General features: G+C 45.2%; 1 protein-coding gene across 3 annotated transcripts in view; it reads left to right on the top strand.

The window, feature by feature from the left end:
- Homer2 (homer scaffold protein 2) overlaps positions 1–25616 on the top strand; it is a 91974-nt gene that overhangs the window by 52855 nt on the left and 13503 nt on the right. For 2 of the 3 annotated variants that reach the window (XM_005006258.4, XM_063250097.1), the window contains exons 3-5: positions 10134–10265; positions 19923–20015; positions 23924–24063. In XM_005006258.4, coding sequence (XP_005006315.1) covers positions 10164–10265; positions 19923–20015; positions 23924–24063 — 335 coding nt within the window. In that variant the 5' untranslated portion in view covers positions 10134–10163. The remainder of the gene's footprint in view (positions 1–10133; positions 10266–19922; positions 20016–23923; positions 24064–25616) is intronic. The other variant, XM_003475476.5, reaches the window with a different exon arrangement.

Genomic DNA, 25616 nt, shown 5'->3' with positions numbered 1-25616 from the left:
CCAGCTCTCCATTTTTATTTCCCAATTATTTGGTCCAAAAAACAAAAAAAGATACAGAGTCATTCCTTCTTGTGAACCTACTCTGCCGTTGAGGTATCTCACATATGTGTTGTCCATTGTGTTAATAGCCCTAACTCTTGTCCTGGTGTGGTCTTGCTTAGATCCTGCAGTAGCCTCCTGGCTGACCTCATCTCCTGCCTCATCTCTCCTGACTGTGGTCTAGGTCAGGTTTCCTAGGCAATAGGAAGCAGGCAAAGTGAGAGCTGGGCAGTAGACGAGGGCCCCAGTGTCAGCTTTTCTCCTCTTTCACAAAGTGGAAGGCACAGGGAAACCTCCATTGTTCCTTACCCAGCAGGAAGGGGACAAGAGCCGGCTGATGCCTCCTGATCTGATGGGTGAATCAGATTTTCCTTTCAGCCCAGGTCCTGTCTTCAGGTGCCTGTTTTGTGATCTCGGCACCAGGGTGACTACAGATAAAGGCATCTTGGGTCCATGATCCCTTTTTGTTTTTCTTCCAAGTGCAGTAGCCCTTCCTCCTACCAGGGAGAGAGCTCAGAAATCCTTACCTCATGGCTGAGGTCTAGGGCGAGCCAGTGGCCTGGCCAGGTTCACAGTGCTGAGGGGCTTAGCAGGCTGGTGCCGGTCCCTGTTCCATGGACACCAGGTCCTGGATGGTTGGGCTGGAGCAGGCCACTCCCTGGCTGGTAGATATGTGTCACACTGCTGGTGTGTGAGGACAGCAGCAGCTGCTGGGGTGAACATGTTACGAGGCTCAAGGCCTGGCTTTTCCATCTAAATAGGAGGCAGTTGAGCAGCAAGGCAGTGGAAGTGCCTGGCACATAGTAGGTAGTCACCTCATTTTTGATGACTAAATATCTGAAGGGTGTCTTAATTTTTCTTTTTTTTTTGGTACTGGGGATTGTGCTGCTGAGCTATATGCCCAGCCCCTATGTCTTAATTTTTTAATATTTTTAACTTCTGGGAGATGTGGTAAAGCCACAATTGTAATTACCATTTCTCCTCTCTGAGCTTGTGAGCCTTAATTGCCTGGGCTTTTCCCAGGGTGTTCTGATAAGAGACGGGATCTGAGCTGACCTTCTTTCTTTTATCTGTAGTCTGTCGGTTCATCTGCCTTCCTCAGATGGGTTTGCACTTTCGTCAGTTGAGTTATCCAAGGATATATTGGGCTTAGCTCTAGACAAAAACAACTTTCCCAGAGCTGGTGCTGCTTGTCCTTTTAACCAGGCTTTTAGTAACTTGTCAGCCTGTCAGGCACCACATCATTATGGTTATGCAGTTCCCGACGATTGTGACAGTGTGGTGGAGCCCCAGCCGAGAAAGATGGCTGTGAAAAATTAGACGGGTGTAGGAAGGAGAGCTGACACCCTGGCTGTAGAGTAGATCTGACTCAGGCCCAGTGTGGGGGATCCACCAAGATAAAAAGTGGGAACTGAAAGCCTACGCCATGGGACACCACTGAATTTCAGAGGCTGAACCAGTGGATGTCAGGCCTCCGTACCCACCTGCCATGGTGTGGGCTACCTGGTATCCTTGGAGCCTCCCCCAGAGCTCCAGCTTCACCACTGTGGCATCAGGGACAGGGGTGGAGCCTTGTTCTGCAAAGGAAGCAGAGGACCCTGGGGCACATGTAGGCAGATGGAGGTGGACTTAGTCATCTTAATATTCTCACCAGCACTTGGGGATTGGCAGTCTCCTGCCTGGAAAACTGGAATAGACTATTGATCCTAGCACCACTGTATCCCTGCTTGGCCCACTCTTGACCCTGTTAGCAGAAGTCAAACAAGTAGGCAAGACATAGACCAGGTCCTGTGCCTCAGCTGTCCTACAGTCCAGTGGCTGTGGAGGAAACTCGTGAGTGCTGCCAGCTGTTGTTATGGCCAGGCACCCTGCACCTTGCCCTCTGCTCACCCAGAGGTGGCACCCCAGCACCCCAGCCCCAGATCCCACCCTCTCCGAATACTCTGGGTGGGGTATCCCACTTCCTGCAGACTGGAATAAGGGGCAGTGAGTGGCTTTAACTGCTGCCCTCTCACTGGCCCCAGTGTCTTCACCCACCCTGCCCCATCTCTATTCAATCGGTGTGATTCTTCTCTAGTCCTTATTCCTGAGTATGTCCTGATTGCATCTTTACTGCCCTCCCTGCCGGGCATAGGTCCCCACTCCCTGCCCAGCCATGTGTCCTAGGTCTAGGCCAGGTGCCTAGAGAATGCAATCCTAGGCTGACCACTTGGGCATGGATGGTTCCCTATCATCATGCTGCACCACGTTCCAACTCTACTTCCTTTTAGGCCTTTGATCCCAAATAATGATCCGAACTGAGTTGCCAGTTTAGCTTTTGAGGCCATGTCTTAGCCCATAGACTGCATCTCTGTGCCCTCAGGCAGCTCTGGAGACTGGTCCTGCTGCCTCTGTTGACCTAGCTGCATCAGATCCATGGCCATAGGCTGCTTCTTGGCTTTTCTGGATCAGCGTCTGGAAAAGGAAGCCTCTGCCCCTCCCAAATGGAGCAGACGTGCTCTGGCAACTAGTGGCTAGAATGGAAGGACCTAGTGGTCACACCAGCCCAGCCGCTGTGTGAACCAAAGGCAGCCAGGAGAGCACAGGCGCCCAGAAGGAAAGAGTTAGCAGCTGTCATTCACAGCAGGCACAGTGTGTGAGATCCTCTTCCCCATCCAAGCATTTGTCATGCTCTACTTGAGGAGGGGCACACAGAAGCCTCCCTTACTGCTGAGAGCAATTGGTGCTACTCATCATAAGAAGGCTTTGTATTCAGATTTATTCTTTGAAACACTGAAGGTCTCTTTTTTTCAGGGACAGTATTGGGTGTGTCAGTTCCAGCTGCTGCCTAAAGACATGTGCAGAAGTGAATCATGCAAGTTCTGTGGCTTTTGTGGATCCATCTCTGGGAGGGGTCTACTATCAGTGGACTGTGAGCTCTTTGAGGATGGGTGGAACCAGGCCTTGTTCATTGTCAGTGCTTCAGCACCAAGCTGAGTGAGCAGCACAGACAGAAGTGGTGTGAACAGGTGATGAAGTCCGGCCTGGCCACCTCCTGTCCAAGCCCATACCAGGTGTGCTGTGCACACTGCAGGACAGTGGGCAGGGCGCCTGTGTCCTCAGTCACCACTCAAGTCCTTGGCTCCCAACCTCCATCCTCCCTCCCTCCCATCTCTGTCCCAGCTTCTGTGCTTCTTCACCTGCTCCTGTCAAGGGGAAACCAAGGACTGAAACCTTAGAATGGACGGGGGTTGGCCACGTGATCCAGGCAGCACACAGCGACAGCCATGGGATTAATGGGAAGAACTGCCAACTCCATCATAAAGAAATCCCATTTCCAGAACATTTGTTAATTGAGCCATTGCAGCATTTGATTTCATTGTGCTCTTGGCACTCTTTATTGTGCAAGTTAATCACTGCCTTCCTTGTGACAAACTGCCTGTGCCTCTGGACAAGACTTGCCTGAAGCAGGTGCTTCTCCCGAGTGCTTGGATGACTCTGCTGTCCTTGGTTCTCAGTTATTTATAGGATCACAGAAAACTTCTATTGGAGGAGACCTTAAAGGTCATCTGTTCTACAAATATTTAGCAATGCCCACTGGGTTGCAAGTACTGCCTAATTGTGACAGTTGGGAAGCCATAAACATCCCAAACCCTGGCTTGTTTGGTATTTACTTCTGAGGATATAAAATTGCTCTCAAGGACACATTCATGGTTCACTCTTCCACTCATCCTTGTAGTTTCTGTTTTGAGTAAGTGTAGAGCACCTGCTGTTAGGAGAATGCGCATGTGGAAGAGTCCCATCACGCAGTAGGTTTTCCACGAATGTTGGTTTCTTTTCTTCCCTTACTGTGGTTAAAAAACAGACTCTATGTGCTACCTCAGAACCAGGCAGCAGTCCGTGTGGAAAACTTCCACACTTCCAATTTCCAACTCCCTGGACTGGGGAAAGTGCTCATGAAGATGGATCCTGTGTCCTTTCTACCTCTTTCATGAGAGCTTCTGCCCAAGCCCAGAGCAGGCGTGACCAGAGACTGGGGAGAGCTTTTTTGCATCTGCCATCAGTACTTCCTTGGTGACAGATATGTTGTGAAACATTTTATGAAAGCTTGTTTCCAGCAATGTGCAGGAACTGGGTCTTTTACCAGGGCATCTTCTTACTCTGTGGAAATTTCAGAGATAACTCACTAGAAAGGAAAGATCCAAGAGTTATGAGCCTGTGTTAATACCTGTGCCAGCATGCCCTTTGCCCCTGGGCTTCAGTGGCTTCCCAGACTTTCCTTGCCTGCTCCCCAGGAGACATATTCCCATCAGAGCTGAGAGCCCTGCTGCATCCACACTTCACCTGCACCCTCAATCTCAAGCCTGTGGCTCCCCGACTGCTTCTGCCTACTGGCTCTGTCCCAGCCTCAGGCAAAGGTAAAGCTCCTTCACCTGCTCTCTACCTGAAGTCCTCCGCTCCTGTGACCCTTCCCTGCTCACCCACAGTCTGCTTGAGCTCTCACCGGTTCCACCAGTTCCTCTGTTTGGTGATTTTCCAGTGTCTGTATGTACAGGAAGTGTACTGCCAGCTCTTCTCACGAGCTGCTGCTCACCCTGAAGATCAGGCTCCCTGAGAACTGTGTGACAGGACTGTGAACTTTCAGCTGTTCATAGGCACTATTTAATGCCTAGTAATAAAGTGAACCCTCATGTGACCCTCACCAGTTGAAGTTACATCCTTTGTCACTACAGAAGCTCTTGGACTCAACAGTGCAGCCACAACCTGGTAAAGCCATCGTGAGTTGAAAATATAATTCAGCAGTGCCTCGAACACACGAAGTGTGCTAACGATGAGACATGCTGCAGCTCCACTCAGTCGGAGCGCACCATTAAGCTCATGGGATCACATGGCAAAGCAGGACTTTGGGTGCTGTTGCTACCCAGCGTTGGGAGAGAGGGCTGTGCTACCTGGTATTAGCTCAGGGAAAGACCATAAAGCAAAATCTGAATGTGGGTGACTTTGACACCATGGTGAAGCTGAACAATCTCTAGTAGAATCATCATCCAGAGGGGCCATCAGTACTTCCGAGGGCCCTTTCTGGGCCTTCCCCTAGGTATTTACGCTCTTCCATCCACCCTTCAGGCAGCTACCACTCTTGAAATTTGTGTCATACATTCACTTGCTTTTCTTGCTAGTTTTGGCACGCACATATATCTCAAAACCAGAAGTTGGCAAACTTTTTCTCCAAGAGCCCGAGAGTTAATTTTTTAAAGCCTTCTGTGTTGTGGCTGTTGTACTCTTCTTTTGTAGGAAGTGTGTAAGTGAATAGAATTTCAGTTATCTCTGAAGTTTCCATAGGGAAAGAAGATTCCCTGGTAAAAGACCCAGTTCCTGCACATTTCTGGAACCAAATAAAGTTTTATTTATAAAAACTTTATTTATAAAAAGAGCCCATAGGCCTGATTTGCCTTGGGGGCTGTAGTTTGCTGACCCTTCCCCTGAATAATATATTATTTAGTTTTGCCTGTTTTGATCTTTATACAAACAAAATTGTACTAGAGACTCTCATGTATGTGTTCCTTTGCGACTTTTTTTCTAATCTAACATTACATTTTGGTGACTCATCCATGTTATGCATATCACCTTGGTTCGTTTTCCTGTTGGGCAGTGCTTCCCCGAGGGACTACACATACCACAGGTTAGCCAGTTTATCCACTGGTGGCAGACAGCACTGCTGCCAACGTTCTGGTACATTTCTCCATATACCTGTGCAGCAGTTTCTGTCCGCTGTGTATACTGAGAGGTGAAGAATGTACATGTTCAGTTTTACTTGAGTAATCCATGTTTTTTTGAGGAGTTTTACTAATCCATGAAGGCACCATCACTCCACGTTTGCCCAGACTCTCGGTGTCACCTGGCCTGTGTCGCCTTCTGTGAATATAGAACGGTAATAATGGTGAAGCCGTTTCCACATTGTTGGCTGAGGATTAAAAGAGCAGCATGGCCCCAGGCCCAGCTTCCGTCTTCCTCCCTCCTGGCTCACTTGTAGCTTGTGGTCCTGCAGCTTGTGTTTGGCAAATGCCCAGGCACCTTGATGATGGTGACAGGGAATGATAGCTATACCAAGGCAGGACAGAAGCGATTCTCCAGCAGCTCAGGCTGACAGGGAGTGGGGAGGGCAGTGCAGCTGCCACTGCAGAATCCTAATGAGTTCCTGCAAGGCCAGCATACTGTGTCCCCAGAGTGCACAGGCCCTTTGTTCTAAGCCTGCAGTGCTGAGTGCACAGTGCATGTTGTATGGGTAGGAGTAATAACCCAGAGTTGGAGACCAAGCTGTGCAGCCCAGAGGGCTTCAGGAAGCATAGGTTGCGACGAGTGACCCTTATTTTATCTTGGGAGACTGGAGAGAACTAGGTAGGGTAAATTTGATGGACTTCAGTTATAAGCTCAATTTTGCTAGTACTGTAGAAAATGCATTACCATTATCATCACTGTAATCTCACCAAATCCAAAATATATCATACATACCATGAGTTTGGGCAAGGGACAGGATGAGGGAGAGTGAGTTTGGTGGGTATAAGTGGTGGGCTGTGGTCCAGTGCCCATAATTTGCTCTTCCAGCCACCTACCCCCATTCCATGTTATAAAAGGAGGTAGGCAGAGGTCTGGCGTCATGGCTTAGAGTGAGCACTGGGAGGTGGGAAAGGCTTGGAGGGTAGCTGCAGTTTGAAGTCATGCCAATTGGCTAGATTAATGTTTCTGAGCATGCTGCTTAATTGAAGTAAGCAGCAATCTTAGGAGAGACAGCACACTTCCCCAATACATGGAAATGTCACTTGAGGCACACAGTAAGTTGCATCTCGACTTCTACTGATTCAACACTTTGCTTCCAAGAAGATGTGTCTGGATTCTGCTAGGCTGTCTTCCCTCTGAACTCAAGTAAGAAAAAAGGAATAAATATGATTTCAAAGTATCAGAGAGCTATAGAAATAATGAGAACTAGAGAGACTAAAAGTCCAGAGAGATGAGCGCTCAGAGGTGAATTGGCAGCACTCCCTGGGGACCGTCTGCCAATTCTGGGTGCATGCTACAGGCTGGGGCTTGGCTCCAGTAGAGAGATGCTGCTGAGAGGAAGAGATGTCACCAACACGTTTAGCAGTAACACAAGGCCAAAGTGGCAAATTGGAGATGAGGGGTTTTAGACTTAGAGCTGAGTTTCCTCATAAAACACTTGCTGAATTCGAGGCTACTGGCAAAAGGTAAAAGATCAGGCCAGACATTTCAGAGAGGCAGAGTACAATTCTCTCACTTACAGGGCAGAGAAGGCAAAGTCCTGCAACAGAGACGGAAGACAAAAATAAAGGCATAAAAATCTCAGAGTGAGTGGGGAAATGATGCTCATACCTGCATAACCCTTTGCCAGCCACTGACTCATTCTCAGAGCAGCTAGAGGCCTGACATCAGGCACTTGGTCCCCAGGAAGGGGTGCTGGGGGCCAGCAGAGGCCAGCAGATGTAGTTTGAGGGACAAAGTAGGAGATTGGAGTGGCTAGAGGCACTTGACCAATTTCTCTTTCAAGACTTGCTGAATTCTTGCTGAAGACAGGTGGATTTGGAAGGCTATAGAACTAAGCCCAAAACTTCTCAAGACCAAAACTGAATCTCTGCCATGTTTTAGGGCAAAGAAGACAAAGATTTGTGAGGCTGTCAGTTGAAATCCCATAGGGCCTGCCCTAAACACAGCGATTACTGGAACCAAAAACCAGCCCTGACCCAGCTCTGTCCCAGAGTAGGGATCACTTATCTACCTTCCTAGTCTAGGATAGAAAAAGGGAAAATTTCTCTGATGGACATCGTGCAATAAAATTTGTTAGATATGCAAAGGGACAGTGTCCTATGCCTAGAATCAGGAAGGAAAAAACTAGGGGCCGGGGATTTAGCTCAGCAGCATAAGCACTTGCCTGGCAAGTGCAAGGTCGTGAGTTTGATCCCTAGTACCAAAAAAAAAAAAAAAAAAAAAAGTAGGCAATAAAAATATTCAGATCATGGATTATAAAGTAATTATGATTGATATATTCAGGGAGGTGGAGATGGATGAAAGGAACAGTATCCTCAGGGACTTAGAGTTTAATGATTTAAAATATCACATGGATATTCTAGAATTTAAAAATATACTATCTGGAATTAAGAACTCAGTAGATAGATCTAGCATCAGATTCGTTACATTAGTAGCCAAAATTCTTAAACTAGAAAACATCAGGAAAAAATTACCAAAATTGAAGTAGAGAGATCCAAGAATAAGGGAAAATAAGTATAAAATGTGTTGGGCACCCTCAGAAGATCTAGCACGTGTGTAACTAGAGCCCTACATGGAGAGACGAGACAAGTTACAGAGCAGAAGCAGCATCCAGGGAGAGAGTGGCTGAGGATTTCCTAAAAAGTGATGATGAGGTCACACATTGAAGGAACTAAATGCACCCCTAAACAGGGTAAATAGATAAATAGTTTTTGAAATCAATTAATGTTTCCTTTGTTAATATATACATCATATCCTTTTTAGACATTTTCTAGTTTTATGATCTTGAAGTCAATTGACCTCGTTGAGCCTCAGTTTCTCTTTCTGTAAAAATGAATTCTACCCAAAAGATTTTATGAAAAAGTACCTGGCAAACTTCTAGTTTCTGCTCGGTGTGGTGGTTCAGGCCTGTAGTCCCAGCACTTGGGAGACCGATGCAGGAGGATCTTCTGTGAGTTCAAGACCAACCTGAACTACATATCAAGACTTTGTCTCAAAAAAACAAAACAAAACACTGCTAGGTTCTAAAGAAAATCCAGTATCATTTTTATTCCAGGTTGACTGGCTGGCACACCATCTGTTTGGCACAAGCTTGAGAGCTGTGTCCTCTGCTGTGCGAGGCCTCTGTCCACGGTCATTCAGAATCCTGCCAGCCTCGAAGGACTTCAGCACATTGCTGTCCCAGCCCGTGGCTTAGATCTGTATTTTCCACACTCCATTCCCCTGCCTGTACTTCTTACTCATGTCTGGTGGCATCAGGCAGGTCCCTTTACAGACTGTGCTTGGTAGCTTTGTGTCTTTGGTTAGCAGAATGTCTGCCGTGTGGTAAATGCTTCATAAATGTTTGTGGAAGGAAGCAAAGGCAGGCAGGCTGGCTGGATATCACCCTTTTACTCCAGAGGCTGACCTGCAGTGATGTCCGTGGGTTCCCTAGGTCCTCTGGCTGCTGGTTGGGTTTGGCCAGTGGGAAAGGGCTCAGAGAGGGACGGGGGAAGGTGTTTGTTCCCCCGCCACTCCCACCTGTGAGTCACATGTTTTACAAGTCTTTCAACTGAGGGTCACCTTTTTTTTTCAAGGCAGCCTGCTCTTTGTGACTCTCTCCTTTTAGAATCTAGCATCTGTCTGTCCCATCTTACTTCAAGGCCAAGGAGTGGTGACAGTGAGTATCTCTTATAGCAGTGGTAGCAAACATGTAGCATATGAGTTGTTTTTAAGACAAACGATGTTAAAGTGTGAGTTGTTTTTTTCTAAACTAAAACCTCAGTATTCAGGTTTGAGCGTAGTGTTGGCATTTTGTAATAAATAAGCGGGTCTTGGGGTACGGTTTGGAAACTTGTCTCTGAAAGGTTTGCCATCACTGCCTTGTGAGGTCCTTACCCTGCTCACAGCGTATGATTAGTCTCTGTAGGTCAGTCTGTACCAGATTCTCCTAATTAGAGAACCTTCTTCCTGTTGGGAAGCGGTGGCACCCACTTCTTATAGAGACTGTAAATGGAGCTGTGGTGCCTGGAAAAGCCTAGAAATGCAGTTCCTCTGAGAACAGATGCTTCAACTGGCCGCGAGGGTGTCCTGATGCACTGCAATTTGGGGACACTAAACAGCCATTTGGGGAAGTATTCCCTGCTCAGGAAAGCCTTTCTCCTACCTATTTTAGACTGACTGCTAGCTCCCTGAAATTGCCCTTAGCCATGGTTCCTGTGTAATTCAGCACAGGACACATCAGGAGCACTTAGTGGGCTGTGAGTGCTGACCCCACTGGCAGGAGATGTTCTGAGGAGGGACAGTGGTGTTCACCAACTCAAGTGTTCACATTTCTGCTCTGGGCTGTTTTCTTCCAGGTGATCATAAACAGCACAATCACACCGAATATGACCTTCACCAAAACGTCACAGAAGTTTGGGCAGTGGGCCGACAGCAGAGCCAACACAGTGTTTGGTCTGGGGTTTTCCTCTGAGCAGCAGCTGACAAAGGTACGTAGTCCTCTCCACTGTGTGGTGGCACCATGCTGGGTGCCGTCCTGGAATGGAGTGGTACTTGGTGAGCAATGTTCCCTGTCAGCTGCCGTTTCACTCTCTGGCATCACAGGGCTGCCAGGGCAGGTGCCTTTCCACAACACCAGGTTTCTTGGAGCAGCTGGTTTGGGAAGAGAAATTCATCTCTGAGATGCTGCTTTGGACCTGAAGCCGCAGTATGGGGAAGCAGCAAGCCCAGTGTGCCCCACACTGGGTATCAGCCCCTGCTTCCTGGGCCCAGCGGGTCAGGATACACTTGGAGAGGCTGACTTGTTTGCCCACAATGTGCCAACTAGATTTTAGGTCCCCTGTGAGAAAAGCGTTGTTACCTTACTGATCCTGATCAGCCACAGTGCATCTTGTTATATCTTTTAAAGGACGGCGCAGTGTGTCTTAACAGCTATCGATGCCAGGGACTCTGCAGCCCTCAGAGAGGAAGAGTCAGGCAGTACTCAGAGTTCTTAATCTGGGGTCCCTGCATCCCTCCAGTGCCGCACAGTTGAGTTGGGAGGTGCAGTGTGTGTCCCTTTATTTGTTGGGAGAGTATCTACAGCTTTGATTTGCTTCTCCAGTGGTCTGGACACCTGTGGGCAGCTAGAAAGGCCCCGAAGGGCAGAACATGGCTGACCACAGACTTGGGGAAATTGAGGGACAGACTGCTTCTGAGCACCCTCACGCAGCCATTCAAAGGAATTGGAAGCCTATTTTAGTAAAGTTTTCTTTTAGGTTGCTATAGGAGCTCTGGGTAGGTGGGAAGAACTTTTGGGGTGAAATAATACTGAATAGTTGACATGACACAGGGAATTATTGAGAGAATGTCAGTTTCTCAGAGAACTTTGGGAACGGTTGAAAGTCTAGGCCTTGGGAAAGCTCGTAAGTCCAGGAGGGCTGCCTGGACTCCTGGATGAATATACACTGCCTTCTTGCTCTGCCAACATGATGGTCCTTCAGATCAGAGATGCAGTCCCTGTTCCTGAAGACCTTTACAGAATCCCAGATTCTGAGGAGTTAACAGAGTTGCCTGCTACAGACTCACCTGCTTGGTTCCCTGTGTGTACTAAGGACAGCTTTCACAGAAGGTGGACTTAGGTGACACAGGAAGCCACTTGACAAGGGCCTGCTAGTCTGTACCCTCCACTTGTCCAGTGAATACACATGCATATGTACATACACACACACACACACACACACACACACACACACACACGTCAGCTGCCCCAAACCAGTACCAGGTGAATTCCCTGATGGGCACCCCAGAGGTCCTCCTTTGCATCCCAGGTACTTCTGTGAGGACTATTCCCTTGGAAGCCTGGAAGCTCACACCAGCCTGGTAGCACTCGGAACATTCTTTGCCATGCTGTCCACTTGAAGAAGCATTGCTTCCTGGCTTCTAAAATTCCCAGATCTCTATGCCTCAGAATACAGAGTAGGAAGCAAAAGTGTGCGGGTAGGTCATTGAATATTGTTATTGTTTAGCTCTAAAACGGCTCCCAGGGGAAAAAAAAAAAAGAAAATAGTAAAATGCCCTCCAGAGCTTCATGTATTTAGAAGGTTATTGGATTATGTGGGTTCCATAGCTGACTTGATGGTAGGCAGTAAGTTTTAATCAGAAAAGGTGGGTCCCTGTAAGCATGACCAGGAAGGGCATGTTCTCTTCCCAGATCCTGACTTGATTCTCACTGCTTCTTAGCCACCACGCTTTTCCTCCCTTGCTTTCTTGATTTTGGAGCAGACAACTATAGACTAACATGTGAGCCAAAATAAATACCTCTCTTCCTTTAATTTGCATGTGCTAGATATTTTGTCCCAGTGACAAGGAAAATAAATAAGACAGATTTTAGTATAAGAGTGTGATTGGTGCTGTGGCTACCTAACTGTATGGTTTAGAAGTCTTTGGAACTTCTTTGTGGGAAGAGTTAAGAAAGGTTTGGAGTTGCCACCTAGAGAAGTCTTAGAATACTGGAAGATAAATTTAATGGGAGTTTCTGGTCAGAACTCAGAAAACCAGGCTCAAGTGCTTTCAGTTGGGAACAAGCACTCCATTGGCAGAGAGACTTAAGACTATGTGGGTCATGCTCTGGCAAAACATCGTCTACATTTTTCTCATGTCTTAAGACTTTGCAGGAGACTAAGATTAAAGACAGCATACTAATTATTCTGGCAGAGGAAATTTTAAAGCAGCCCAGTGTTCAGTCTGTAGTAAAGATACTGTGTGCTGCTTTTAGCTAAGTTTATACTGAACATTAGGAACGTAAACCCTGTTTGAAAAGTTTTCAATTTTCCCATAAAGGAAGGCCCTGCAAAGGTTTGTCCAAGAACTTAACTGTTGAAAAGAATAGCATTAAAAAGAAGCTCAAGCTAGGACAATAGAAACATCTATTACATTACAGCAGGACAATAGGAATGTTATCTTTATGGCATCCCAGGAGTCAGCAAGCCTCCACCCATTGAATGCTCAAGGGTGTAAGGTGGTAAAGCTTTCATTTGAGAAGAGAATCCCATTGCACCATGCTCAATAAGGACCACCTAGGGAATTGGTTTGCAGAATTTGTTTCACACTGCTCAGTCATCCAAGCACAGACCACTGCAGCTGTGATTCAGGGGTGCCCAACTACTGTTTCAGCTGGAGCAGACCTTGAAATCATCCATGTGGTGCCAGCCTTAATGGGCATGCAGAGTGCAAAAGTTATGGGGTCAGGGAGACTTGCACCAAGGCTTCAGAAAAAGGTCTCTGAGGCAAGGCAGTATGCCTTTGAGAGGGAAGTGTGTGAAGTTGTAAGAATGAAGCCAAAAAGATGATGGAAGAAACCACAGGGAAATGGGGAATCCAGGAATATAGAACGTAAGAGGAAAGCCAAAGAAGTAAGCAAAGCCAGCCCAAGAGAGAAGCCTTAAGAGCTCCAGCCACTTGCAGTGATGTAAGGACGGGGCCACCCAAGCCCTCTAGAGTGCATCTCATCAGCACAACTTGCCCTGGGGACTGCACATGGAACTACAGAATTTATGTTTGCCCTACTTTGTTTCCATCTTGGTCTAGTTTATTTTCTATTTCCTTGCTCTTCCCTTTTGAAATGGGAAATTTTACTCTGGGCCACTGTATGTTAGAAATGTTTAACTTTCTTTTTGATTTTTATAGGAGCTCACAGCTAAAAGTTAGCTTTGAATCTCAGAGTAGTCTTTGGACTTGGGCTTTCCAGCAGTGTTCTATTAGGATTTTGGTCACTGTTAGAGATGAACTAAATACATAAATTTCATAAAGAGACATGCATGAGTTTTGGGGGGGCCTGGGGCAGGCTGTTCTGGTTCAGATCTAAAATGACCCCCGAAGCTGTGTATGTTTGGAAGGTGGTTGTAATATAGGATGCTACTGCTGACTTGCTGTTCTGTTGGGAAGAAGTGGGTCACTGTGGGCAGGACCTGGAAAGTTGTATCTCCCTTCCTGATTCCTCCCTTGATTCTTTCTGCTTCCTGGAAGTCAAGAGGTAAGCACCTTTCCTTCCACCATGTCCCTCTGCCATGCTGTCTTGCTTTGGAGTCAGCCAACTGCATTGCTAAAACTAGGGCCAAAATAAGCCTCTGTTCCTTTAAGTTGTAAATGTTGGGTATTTTATCCCAGCAATGAGAAGAGAGTGAGACAGATGTAATGGTGAGAGATGTCCTCTCCACCCCAGTCTGGGTACTGTGGCCCTGGCAAATATGATGCTCAGCAGCTCAGCAGAGCTCTGCAAGGTCTGCTGCTTCTGGCTGATAAGGGCCTTTGAGGACCTGAGAATCCTCTGGTAGCTGAGCTCTTGCTCGACTGAATCTGCAGAGGGGAGTTATCTGCAGACTGCTGTTTGCAGCAGCCTTGTGTGGTATAGGAAACACGTGAGTGGGGGCACTGGCAGACTCAGGCTGGTTGTAGGAAGAGGATGAGTCACTGTTGCTTCTGGGAGCAGGGGCCAGCATGGTCAGCTGTCACTAGGCGCTGAGACACCAGACCCATTCACATTGCCATTTCCCTAACTCGTTATGACTAACCATCCGGCTTTGTTTCTCCTCCCACATAGTTTGGCTTAACCACTTCCCCAGGGTTCAGTGTAGAACCTGAGACCAGGCCACCTCTCCTGGGCACCCAGCACAATGAGACTGTCCGGCTGAGCCCACAGGAAGAGTTTCCCCTTGTCATGGTCTTCCCAGTAACTGGCAGAGCAAAGCTGTGGCAGTGCGTGGCATGTGAGGGAAGCTGCGGCGGGTTGTAGAGTATCCTTGATTTTGATTTAGGAGTGGGGATGCTCTTAGCAGCCACCATTGGAAATCTTCGTAGGTCACATTCGAGTTTATGGACTTTATCTTCTGATCTGAGGAGGATTTTAAGCTCAGAAGAAAAATGAGTAGATTTGTACTTTAGATAGATTCCCCCTCCCCTTTTGGCAGTAGGTCAGATTGGATTGTTTTAGTTGAGGGTAGTGCTGATGCAGATTTGGAGAGATTTTAAAGTGGCTGAGCCAAATTGGCAGAACTTGTTGAGTGAATGAGGGAGGCAGAGTCTGGCACGGTGATGGGTAGAGGCAGTGACGCCCTCTGCTGAGATGGGTGCTGTGAGGGCAGCAAGCATCTGAGCAGAGTGGAAGCCACTGTGACGGTGACTGATTGAGTGGCCAAAACCTCTGCATAAAGGGGTGCTGTCTCCTGCAGGGGTATCTGGATGGATAGGAGCACCCCCAACACCCAGTGGCCCCCTGCATCCTGGCTTATGACCAGAGGAATGATGTTGGGAGCTTTGGCCCACTGAGAAGCTCCTAGGTCCTGCTGCTACTGATCCTGCCCAGGCTGGAAGTTCTTTCCTGATGGTTTAAGTCACTCACAGCTTCCTTGAACCATCTCTTCATCTTTGGAGGAATCGCAGTAGCTAGGAATGATGAACAGGGCAAGTTTCTATGAAAAGAATCAAAAGGAAAACTCAAGCAAAAACTGGAGCAGGCTGTTAAAGTTCAGTTCTTTGTGCTCCAGAACTGAAGAGACCTTGAGCTGTGCCAGTTTCCAGGGGTGGCTGCTTCTAATTTTTCCCAGACAGAAGAAAATGTCCTGTCATTAAGGAGGAGTGTCCCGTCTTCCCGAGACTCAGGCTCCACAGCACTTGAGTCTCCACCCTGTGACTGTGACCTGCCATTAGCACAAAGGCTTCTCAAATAAGCTCTCAGTTGTCGCCTCTGTCCAGAATATTTCAAATCAGCCTTTCTCTTTCCTTCAAAGTGAATGATTAACCACATACTGATAAATTACTGTCAAGTAAGGCTGGCGGCTTGACAAGTGACAATTAGCTAGCACCAAAGGAACTTGGGTCTGAAGGGTTCCCAAGGAGCATGCTGAGGGACAGCTGTGGCTGATAGTGCTGCCTTCCCAGCAGCCACCCACGGCCCTGGAGGGGCTGGTAACCAAACTCTCAGGCTGGAGAAAGGAGCGTGGTGTGGAACTTCCACTTAGGAACACTACGCGCACTTCTCTCTCTAACCCCCGGAAAGAAAATAGATACCTTGCTTTCAGTAGCCCTCATTAGGACCACTTCAGAACCACCCTCTAGAAAGCATCACAGGGAAACTTTCCACTCTTTTAACTATGCTTTCCAAAATTAGTTGAAGCTGTGTGTGAACGGGGCCTCATCTGTCCACCCACGGGAGAAGACATAAGACCTTGGCGTCCTGAAGAATGTTGAAAAAGGGATTTGCGTGTTCAGATGAAAAGGAAGAACTTTGGAAAAAAAAGACATAGGAGGGAAAATGAAACACAAGAACGAGGCATGGTAGTGTGTGTACCTGTAATCTCAGCACTCTGGGAGGCTGAGGCAGGAGAATTGCCAGTTTAAACCCAGCCTGGGCAACTTAGTAAGACCCGATCTCAATGAATGCATGGATGGATGGGATGTTTTTAACATATGTACTGCTAAAGTGAGCACAAGGGGTGGTTCTTTTAAATAATGGGGGGACTTGAGACTTGGAGGGTGGTTATTAAAATTTAGATTCTTTCTGGCATCTCACCCCAAGTGATCACAGTTCTGCGCTGGGCTTTACCTCATTTGCCATAGGCACGTAGAGACGCATTCTACCAGTAAGAGCCTGTATGAGAGAGCCATGCAGGGTGGAGTCCCAAGTGCTCAAGTGGCTTTTGATTTTTACCCATTTCAGTTATCTCACCTCGCTGTGATCTTTTTACCTATTTCAGAGATCTCCACTCCCATCACTCACTCCATTATCTCAGTGTAGGAAGAATATTGCCCAACCTCCTACCTCTCTGTCTCGGAATGTAAGGAGCCATTTTCTGAACAGATGATCATCCTTTGGATGTTTTAGTTAGAATGTGTTTGGCTGCAAGTAAAGAAAACTTATCACAGTGCTTCAGCAAGCCGAGTTTTTCTTTTGCAGAAGACAAGTCCTGAGTGGGCATTGGCAGCACTGGCCCCATAACCTCGGGCCTGAGAGTGGTGTGTGTTGCTGGTTGGTGTCTTCTCTCTTTAGCTCTTCCCTTGTGCTGAGATGGCTTCTCAAGCTGTGTTATCACATCTATATTCATGGCAAGCGGGAAGAGGCAGGAGGGTGGTGCCACACGCTCACCTTGGAAACTCCTGAGGAAGAATTCTCAGCTCTCATTGCAGTACTGGGTCCCTAGCCCACTCCTCCCAAGATAAAGAGGTTTCTGTAATTGACTTGGACTAGGCTTTCATTTTCCATCTCCTACAGACAAATTTGAGATTCCATTAAACTAAGAGAAAAAGGATGTTTTTGTTTTTTTGAGACAGGGCCTTTGCCAGGACCCAGTGCAGCTCCTGAGGTTCAGGACCTGGAGAGGATGAGAAAAATAAAGAAAAGGCAAAGCTGGGGTCAGGTGGAGCCCTTATCCTCCTGATGGGAGGAAAGCACTTGCTCAACCAGTGCAGCATGTTTATTTATACTCCAAAGAAGAGTATCAATTCCAGGCCCACTGCCTAGCAACTTGTTTGCCTGGCAGGCCTGGGGCCCTGCCTTCTCAGAGCTGGAACAACTTGTTTACATAGTTTATTTTGGTTTCTCTGCTTTTTCTGGGCTGGACTTACTTCAGCCCCACACTTACAGTCAGTCTCCAGCTTCAACAGGTCAGCTCCCAGCAGGCCTTGCTTTTGAATCCTCCTGACTCAACCTCCCATGTGCTGAAATTACAGGCATGCTCCAGGACGCCCAGCAAAAAAGGGAATTTTGGATAAGCAGACAGCATTGTCTGCCACAGGTCTTCAGTGGTGAGGCCAAAGAGATGGCACACGTAAAAGCAAACACTGCTCGCCTCTCATTTTCCATGAGGATGATAATGATTTTGATTAAAATTATTACCACAAAAGACTACAGAAAATGACCTTAATAAATAAAGACTTGAGAAGGGGCAACGTATTTCAAAAACCTTTGATGTGCATTTTATTCACAGGAATGTGTTATATAGAAATTATTGTAACTGAGTACAAAGATATAGTTACAAAGGTTTTCTTCATCGCGTCATTGATAATGGGGGAAAGACGGGGAGGTGAAGAGGCAAGGTAGGGCTGGAGAGCCAGTCACAGGAATGTGGGGAGGGGGAGAGGGAGGAAGGAATCTCAACCTCCCACAGTAGGAAGTTGTTTAAATTACCCAGTGTACCTTTCAGTATATTCTTAATTGTGCAGCAACAGAGATAATATGGTAGAAGATGGTATAACTGCTTGGAAGGGTTGCCATACTGTTAATTTCAAAAGTGGTTATAAATGACATGCGCAGTGTCATTCTGTTTTCTAAAAGAAATATGTGAGATGAGTGCATAGATACAGGTGTCTTCAGTCTGTGTGGTTAGTGCTTATCTCTTGGTGTTAGGGCCATAGGTTTTTAAAAATGCACTTTTTCTAAACTGTGTTTTTGAAGGTGACAAGCATATATTAAGTAATAGGGAGAGAATGTTAGATAACCTGAACTTGGAGTTTCCCACAAAGCACCTGGCCCGGGTTCTTAATATGGACTGGAGGGTTACTTCTGGATTTTCATGACTGTGGATAATGAATGCTAGTTATGATCATTACAATGAAGGCCTTTTTTTTTTTCCTTTTTCATGTTCTTTCTTTTCACAGAATAGTTTCCCAGAAGTGATAGCACTGAATCAGTAGGTATAAAGGGTTTCTTTCCTACTCATGATTCGCTTTTCCAAATTGCTTTTCAGTGGGCCTGTACCATAACCCAGCGCTACCAGAAAGATCTTGCCAGTGCTGGGGTTTATAATTGTATTTAGTGTTTGCTAATTTAACAGGCAAAAATGGCCCCTCATTATTTTGATTTACATTTCCAGGAGCCTGAATGATCTTTTCTGTAAGTTGTTCAGTTGTTTTATTTTTAATTCATGAATTTTGCCATTTATCTGTTGGGGTGTTCACATTTTCCTTTTCATTTTGTACAAACTCTTTCAATAGTAAAAACAATAGCTCTTTTTCTGTGGGCCTAGCCCAGCTAAAGATATTTCCCCCAGGCTTTTGTTTTCCTTCTGAGTTAGTCCTGCCTGCTGATTTTGTATTCAAACATTTACAGAACTGTCACTTTTGTGATTTTTTTTTTTTTTTTTGTTATTTCTTCCAAGTTTAGAAAATTACCCTTTCACCCCTCAAGCAGATGAATGTTCAATTCTGTTTATATCCAGATTTTTAAAGGTTAGGTTTTTTGCATGCTTCCCTCTTGAACTTATTAGTGATGTATCACGCCAGAAGTTTTTGGAGAGCCTGGACTCACAGACCGGTGAGTCCTCAGCAAGACCTTGGGATTCTCTGCAGCCCGCAGCCCGCTAGCTCCTCTCGTTTCTCAGCAACCATGTTTGAGCTTCTCCTTGTTTTGTAATAGGACACTGCTTGTTAGCACTGCCCGTTCTCTGTTCAGTGCATTTACTAATTAAAATCCATTGCCTTTTGGTGGCCGTGAGCCAGTGATGAATGATTGCCTTGAGATTTTAAAGAAATTTTTTACTATGAAAATACTAAAACATTAAGAAGTGGAAGGCACAGAATACAAAGCACCTTGTACATACCACCTAGATTTCAAGTTATTAGCATATTCCATCTCTTTTATTGTTGTTGAAGTCCTTTATAGCAGACTGAATGATGATTAAGCATCTAATCATAAGCTACGTGTTGCGTCTTACTGTTTTGTGTCATAACCCTTTAAAACCTCGAAGATTCCTTTCTTCAAATTTTTTGGGTGTTTTTCTTTTTCATGACACTGACTTTTGAGTATTCCTGAACCAATACCAATAGTGTTTGTGAAGGTTTTAATAGATTCCTTCTGGAATATAGCTATGTTTCTTCTATTGCTTTTGTGTTCATTACTGTTAATCTAGGATTTTTAATTTGTTTTTAATGTCTCATCATCAAACCAGCTTCCATCATTTGAGAGTTACTCTTGCTTTGTCTTGGACAATAATGCTTACTGAAAAAAAAAAAGCACTCTTTATATTCATTTCTTTTTAATCTCAAATAAAATTTTTCTGGATTTATATGGAACTTACTGGGTTAAAACTGGATACAAAATAATAAAGATGGCTTATGAACAGCAGCCATGAATAAAATTAATCAAAACTTTAATAACTATTCTTCATGTTCAGTTTGCAGAGAAATTTCAGGAGGTAAAAGAAGCTGCCAAACTCGCCAGAGAAAAGTCCCAGGAAAAAATCGAGACCTCAAGTAATCATTCCCAGGTGAGTAATTTGTCCACAGAATAAATTGAGCATGATCAGTGATTGAGATGTCTCATTCCTTGTCATTCTTGGCGAGAAATAGAGGATTTTAGCAATCAGGCATTCTGAAGGCCTTTTTAACTATTAGCCTGCTCACAGTGAGATGGATGCGACATGTTTTTATGAAGAAGTGGTACTGTGTTTTTTGAAAGAAAATGGTTGATGGAATTAGAGCTACTGCCGGTTCCCAGCCCCTGAGCAACATTCTGTGCATGCTTCCTCACTGTGGGCGTGGCCAGGGCCCCCTTAGGATAGTCAGCAGCAGCCTTGTGCCCAGTAGAGAGGAAATTTGAAACCGAGAGCCCTGTGTCTCTCTCCCTCTTTTCACAAAATTCAAGTGGGAGATGGTGTTCCCTCAGCCGTGCCTCAGCTGGAGGAGAGCTGTGTATGCCAGTGATTGAGTGGTCTGTCTGCTTAGAAGTGTGATGATTGACTGAAAAGGACCCATGTTACCTGGTATAAAATAACAGCATTCTTGGTGTCTACATTGTATATAGAGTGGCAAAGAAAGGCCTGGCAGACAGAGATTCAGGGAAAGGGACCTCTCAGGACCAGCATGATGGCCAGGCAGGACGGGACCTGCAGATATGCCCAGAATACTGCGTGAGCGAGACTGCCATTCCTCAGGAGTAGGCAGCTTATTTACTAATGGTGTGCTTGTGCTTGAGTAGTCAGTGGACACTGGAGGTATCCATGACCATTGACCGAGTCACAGCATTGGTGAGGAAGGGAAAGAGTGATGTCATGGAGGCAGGAGAGGGACAGAAGCAGCCGCAGTTCAGATGAGGAAGGGACAGACATTGGGGATAGCGCCTACGACAAAGAGCAGGAGGCCTGGGTGTCTGGAGCTGCCCGGCTCTACTGTAGCCCTGACCATCAGCCTCCCAGAGCAGTGACAGAGCCTGGGAAGGTGAAGTCAGCAAAGAAGGCAGAGAAGGTCCGGCATCCCTCCCGCCTGCCGGCAGGGGCAGCTTCGGCATTTGTGGCTCGGAGGAGGGCAGGAAGCACCTCGGGCCCTGGCTCTGCCGGAGACTTGGCAGCTTGGGTTGCTCCACAAGGGCAGAAGTAGGTCTTTTTTTTTTTTTTTTTTTTAAATAATATTTGGCTTTTTCCCTGTGCTGCCTCCTCAGTTCCTTGTTTAATTTTAAGACAAGGTCTAGCAAAGTTACCTAGTTTGAGTTCAAATCTGCAATCCTTCCTCCTCAGCCTCTCAGAGTGGTGGCAGCATAGGTGTGTGCATGCGTGGATCTGTCTTGAGTTTTGTTCCCAGAACTGAGCCTGGGCTTGTCATACAAAAGGTACCCCTGGGGATTTATGGAAATGGAAGGAGATGAGGCTGCAGGTGGACAGAGCCCTCCTGAATCCATCTAAATAACTTTAATCTAAATGCTAGTAATTATTAATTTAATATACTGATTACTTAGTAATCTCTGCACAGCTATAAAACTGTACACAAGTCTTATAGAAATGTTCCATAGTGTAGAGACTTGCTGATACACTGTCTTGGTCTTGCTGGAGACAGTGGTACACATTCCGACTACTTAGGAGGCTGAGGCAAGGAGATTTCGAGTTCAAGGCCAGCCTGGGTTCTATAGGGAGAACTCCATCTCAGCAATTAAAAAAAAAAAAATATATATATATATATATGTATGTATATATATATATATTCTTTTTCTGAATATCATAGTATTCTCTTTAAACCTAAAAGTCAGAATTTCTCTGTAGATGGCTTTGTTTTAATATTTGTCCCCCCAAAGTATTTTAAACTTGAAACAAACAAATATATCCAATAAAATGTCACTGTGTATATTAACTACGAATGAATGAGTTTTGCTCTCAAAGCTTTAGTTTTTGTATATCTTTCCTGGTATTTTCCCAAATACAAAGATCATTGTAAATTTTTTCTTTTTATTAGAAATCACTTGCTTGTTTTCCTGAATCTCTTAAAGAATGAATTCTTTGACTCAGTTTTCCCAGTAATTGAAAATTTAAGCAGCCTAATTACAAAAACAATAAGGGTCTTGTGATCATTAAAAAATACATGTTTATTGTATAAATAAAACACATACTACACATGAAGAAGAGAAAAAATCACCAGCTCTGTCCCTATTAAAAGCTGTTTTAACAGCTAAACGGTGTCACACAGTGTGACACTGCAGTGTGTGTTCTTGCCAATCTCTATGTAAGGTTTCTTCAGGATGAATTCTTGAACAGGAGGTCTGGGTTGCAGGCAGGGGTATGTTTAAAGCTTTTGAAGCACACTGTATGCTTCCCCTACAGAAGCGTACAGTTCCCACTCCCACCAGCAGTGAATAAGGGTTTTGCTTCCCACACCATCACTAAGAAAGCTTTGTTGATTTGACAGATGAAAAATGTATCTCCTTGGATTTTTTAATCTTTTATTCTTTTTCTAGTGACATTAAATATTTTTATTTATGTGTATTTTTCTTTGTAAATATCAATAATCCTTTTTTTAAAAAAATATCTTTTTGTATTGATTCCTAGGGTCTTTCTTTTCTTTCTTTCTTTCTTTTTTTTTTTTTTTTTTTTTTTTTGGTACCAGGGATCAATACTTTTTTTTTAATGTGACAGGTTTTGAACATATATAGAACATATAAAGGCAGAGTTGTACAGTGAGCATCTAGGCACCCACAGGTCAGCTTTATTAATTAGGATTTTTTTGTCTTTTTGAGGCAGGCCTCACTTTGCAGTTCAGGTTGGCCTTGTGCTCATTTTGTAATCCAGGCTGATCTCAAACTTGCAGAGATCCTTCTGCCTCAGATTAATTAGGATTTTTGAGCAGCTGTTTTATGTATGCCCCCCATTTCTGTGCTCTTGTCCATATTTTATACCAAATCCCATATGTATCAATTCACCCATTAATCCTTAAGTACACAGCTCTGAAGATAAGAACTCTTTAAGAGTTCTTCTTTGGGTGTGGTGGCCCATACCTGTAATCCCAGCACTCAGGAAGCTGAGACAGGAAGATCATCACAATGTGTTCGAGGCCAACCTGGACTACATAATGAGTTCAGTGCCAGCTTCAACTACATAGCAAGACCCTGTCTAAAAGAAAAAAAAAACTAAAAAAGGAGTTCTTCAGTAGAGAAAAGGCATTAACATTTTGCATATAATATCTGCTGCAGATATTTCCCCCAGGTTTTTGTTTGCATTTTAATCTTGTTCACTATTTTTTTTTTGCAATGCAGGAATTTAAAATTAGTCAAATTTATACATCGTTCCCTTCATAGTACTTTCCTTTGCCTTTATGCTTATTGGATGCTAACTATAAAATCTAAGATCTTACCCAAGACCAGATGAGATTTCACCTCCCTGTGGTCTGGCTTATTGCACAAAACACTTTAGGATATTCATAACAATGCTAAGTAGTAACCGAGACAGCAGTACCCATATCTGGCTCCTGTTTTTTAAACAGATATAATGATCTAACTCCGTATAGGATTTTTAAGTTGTCCCTGCTTTAATCTTTAATACTTCTTCTCTGCCTTCATTCACTATGACTTGTTCTTTTTTATTGTAAACCCACCATCCCTTTTAATCTGTGCTTTCTGTCTTGTGGCACTTAAGAAACCCACATACTCAAGCTTGCTAGCTTTAAATTAAAAAGCAGTGGACCCAGGTGCTCTGGTCAGTAAAGTGGGAGACTTTATGGTCTCCACGTGTAATCTCTAGGGTATTTCCCTATAACTGGTGGCCTTTGTAAGCCTCTTTTACTTGTTAGTAGTCACTGCCTTCTGTTTGAGTAAGCTGGTTTGTCCACAGTCACAAATACGCAGTTGTTCACTGTGCCTAATTTGCTGCCAATGTGGGGACAGCAGTAATGTGTGGAGACATTTCCCTTTGACCAGAAACCTGGGTGTGAAACCCCGTCTTCTACTCAGGCGTCCAGTGTGAACGGGACAGACGATGAAAAGGCCTCTCACGCGGGTCCAGCCGACACGCACCTCAAGTCTGAGAACGACAAGCTGAAGATTGCGCTGACGCAGAGGTGAGCCTGGGTAGAAGCCGGGTCCTGTCGTGTTCGCAGCCGGCACTTCCTGGGGGACAGGGATTCAGAAAATGGAGAGAAGACTGGGCCCTGCTCAGAGCCTCCACTCTGGTCTCCTGATCAAAGGAAAACTGAGGGGCTTCACGTCACGACCCTGCTGTGTGGCCAGCCACTGCAGCACCAGTTAGAATGAGTGTGAACGTGAGAAAGTGTGTATGTGAGCGTGGCTGTGTGAGTGTGTGTGTGAGAGGGAGAATGCAAGTAGTGGGGCAGTGAGCTGTGTGCCAGGGACAGTTCATGAGTGTGAAAGTGTACCTGGGATGTCCCTGTGATTGGACTTTGTTTTTAAGGTGACACACTTATCATTTATTCATGTATAATACGTTTGAGTCTTAAAGATCCAACAAAAACATATAAACCCCAGAAACAATGAAAAATAATACAAAAATACGTGAACGTCAGTGGGCAGAAAGCATCACATGGGTGCATGGTGTATATATTCAGAGAAAAATTTCCTCTACTGTATGAATTGGGACCATAAAATACATAAGAATAAACTCAACAGAAACCAATACAACACTTGCCTGAAGCAATCTTTAAGATGATTTTGAGGTTCATAAATTAATCATTAAACAAAAAAACATTTATGTTTTCTCCTTTAAAGTTTTTTTAGTTGACTGTATTTGTACATATTTATGAAGGATGGTGTGACATACAGTGCCTGGGAACAATGCATAATGTCTGAATAAGTGGCGTATCCATCATTTTACCCAGAGCAGTATGTTCTTTCAGGAAGTGGTAAGAAGCCTTGATATTTTGTAAGCTATCAGTTTTTGCTGAGTAAAGCTACACATTTAACAAGATCCCCAAACTGGAATCAAGAAGATTTAAATTTTTAACAGTGACAGCTGTGCTTATGTTTCTGTGTCTGGAGGGCCAGCCCACGGCTGACTTCGGATCATCTTGCCCACCTGGCCAGGTGCTTCAGCCATCCAAATTTCTCTCTGTGCCTGAGAAACTGACCTCCCAGACTTGACTGTTTAAGAGCTGTGTCATCTTAGGGGCCATCCTAACTTGCCACATTGTACAGATGAGAAAACTGAGTCCCAGCTGGTCAGGTGACTCTCTGACCAAGGTCATGCAGCTATAAATGAGTCTTCCCATTGCCTGCTGCCTACCTTTCACTCAGGGCTGCAGTGGAGAATGTCCCACAGCTGGAGCCACTTCATGGCTGGCCCTTGCTTTCCCAGTCAGCTGGCCTGGCTGGTGGTTGTTGCTTACTTCCTGTCGCCTGGCCTGGGGATCCAGAAAGGATGTGAAACCTTTAGATCCCACAACTACCTTTGGACTCTGGGTCCTTGTCAGGTGAAAGACAAAACTGCCAGATCTGTTTTCTTACTCATCAGGCAGTTATGAAGACTTAGTTGTTTAAGTCATACTGGGCTGCAGATGAAAATGTTCCATCCCTGAAAACAAATGTTTTCAAATCTGAGTTTAATGAACAAGTGATTTACGGGAATGGATGTGAAGCCGTTTCCCTAAATCAGCTTAAA

This window comes from Cavia porcellus, unplaced genomic scaffold, assembly GCF_034190915.1.
Source record: "Cavia porcellus strain 051 isolate PalLab524CR breed Dunkin Hartley unplaced genomic scaffold, mCavPor4.1 scaffold_6, whole genome shotgun sequence".
In the NCBI taxonomy this organism is placed as follows: domain Eukaryota; kingdom Metazoa; phylum Chordata; class Mammalia; order Rodentia; family Caviidae; genus Cavia; species Cavia porcellus.
This window is presented reverse-complemented; position numbering and strand designations above follow the sequence as displayed.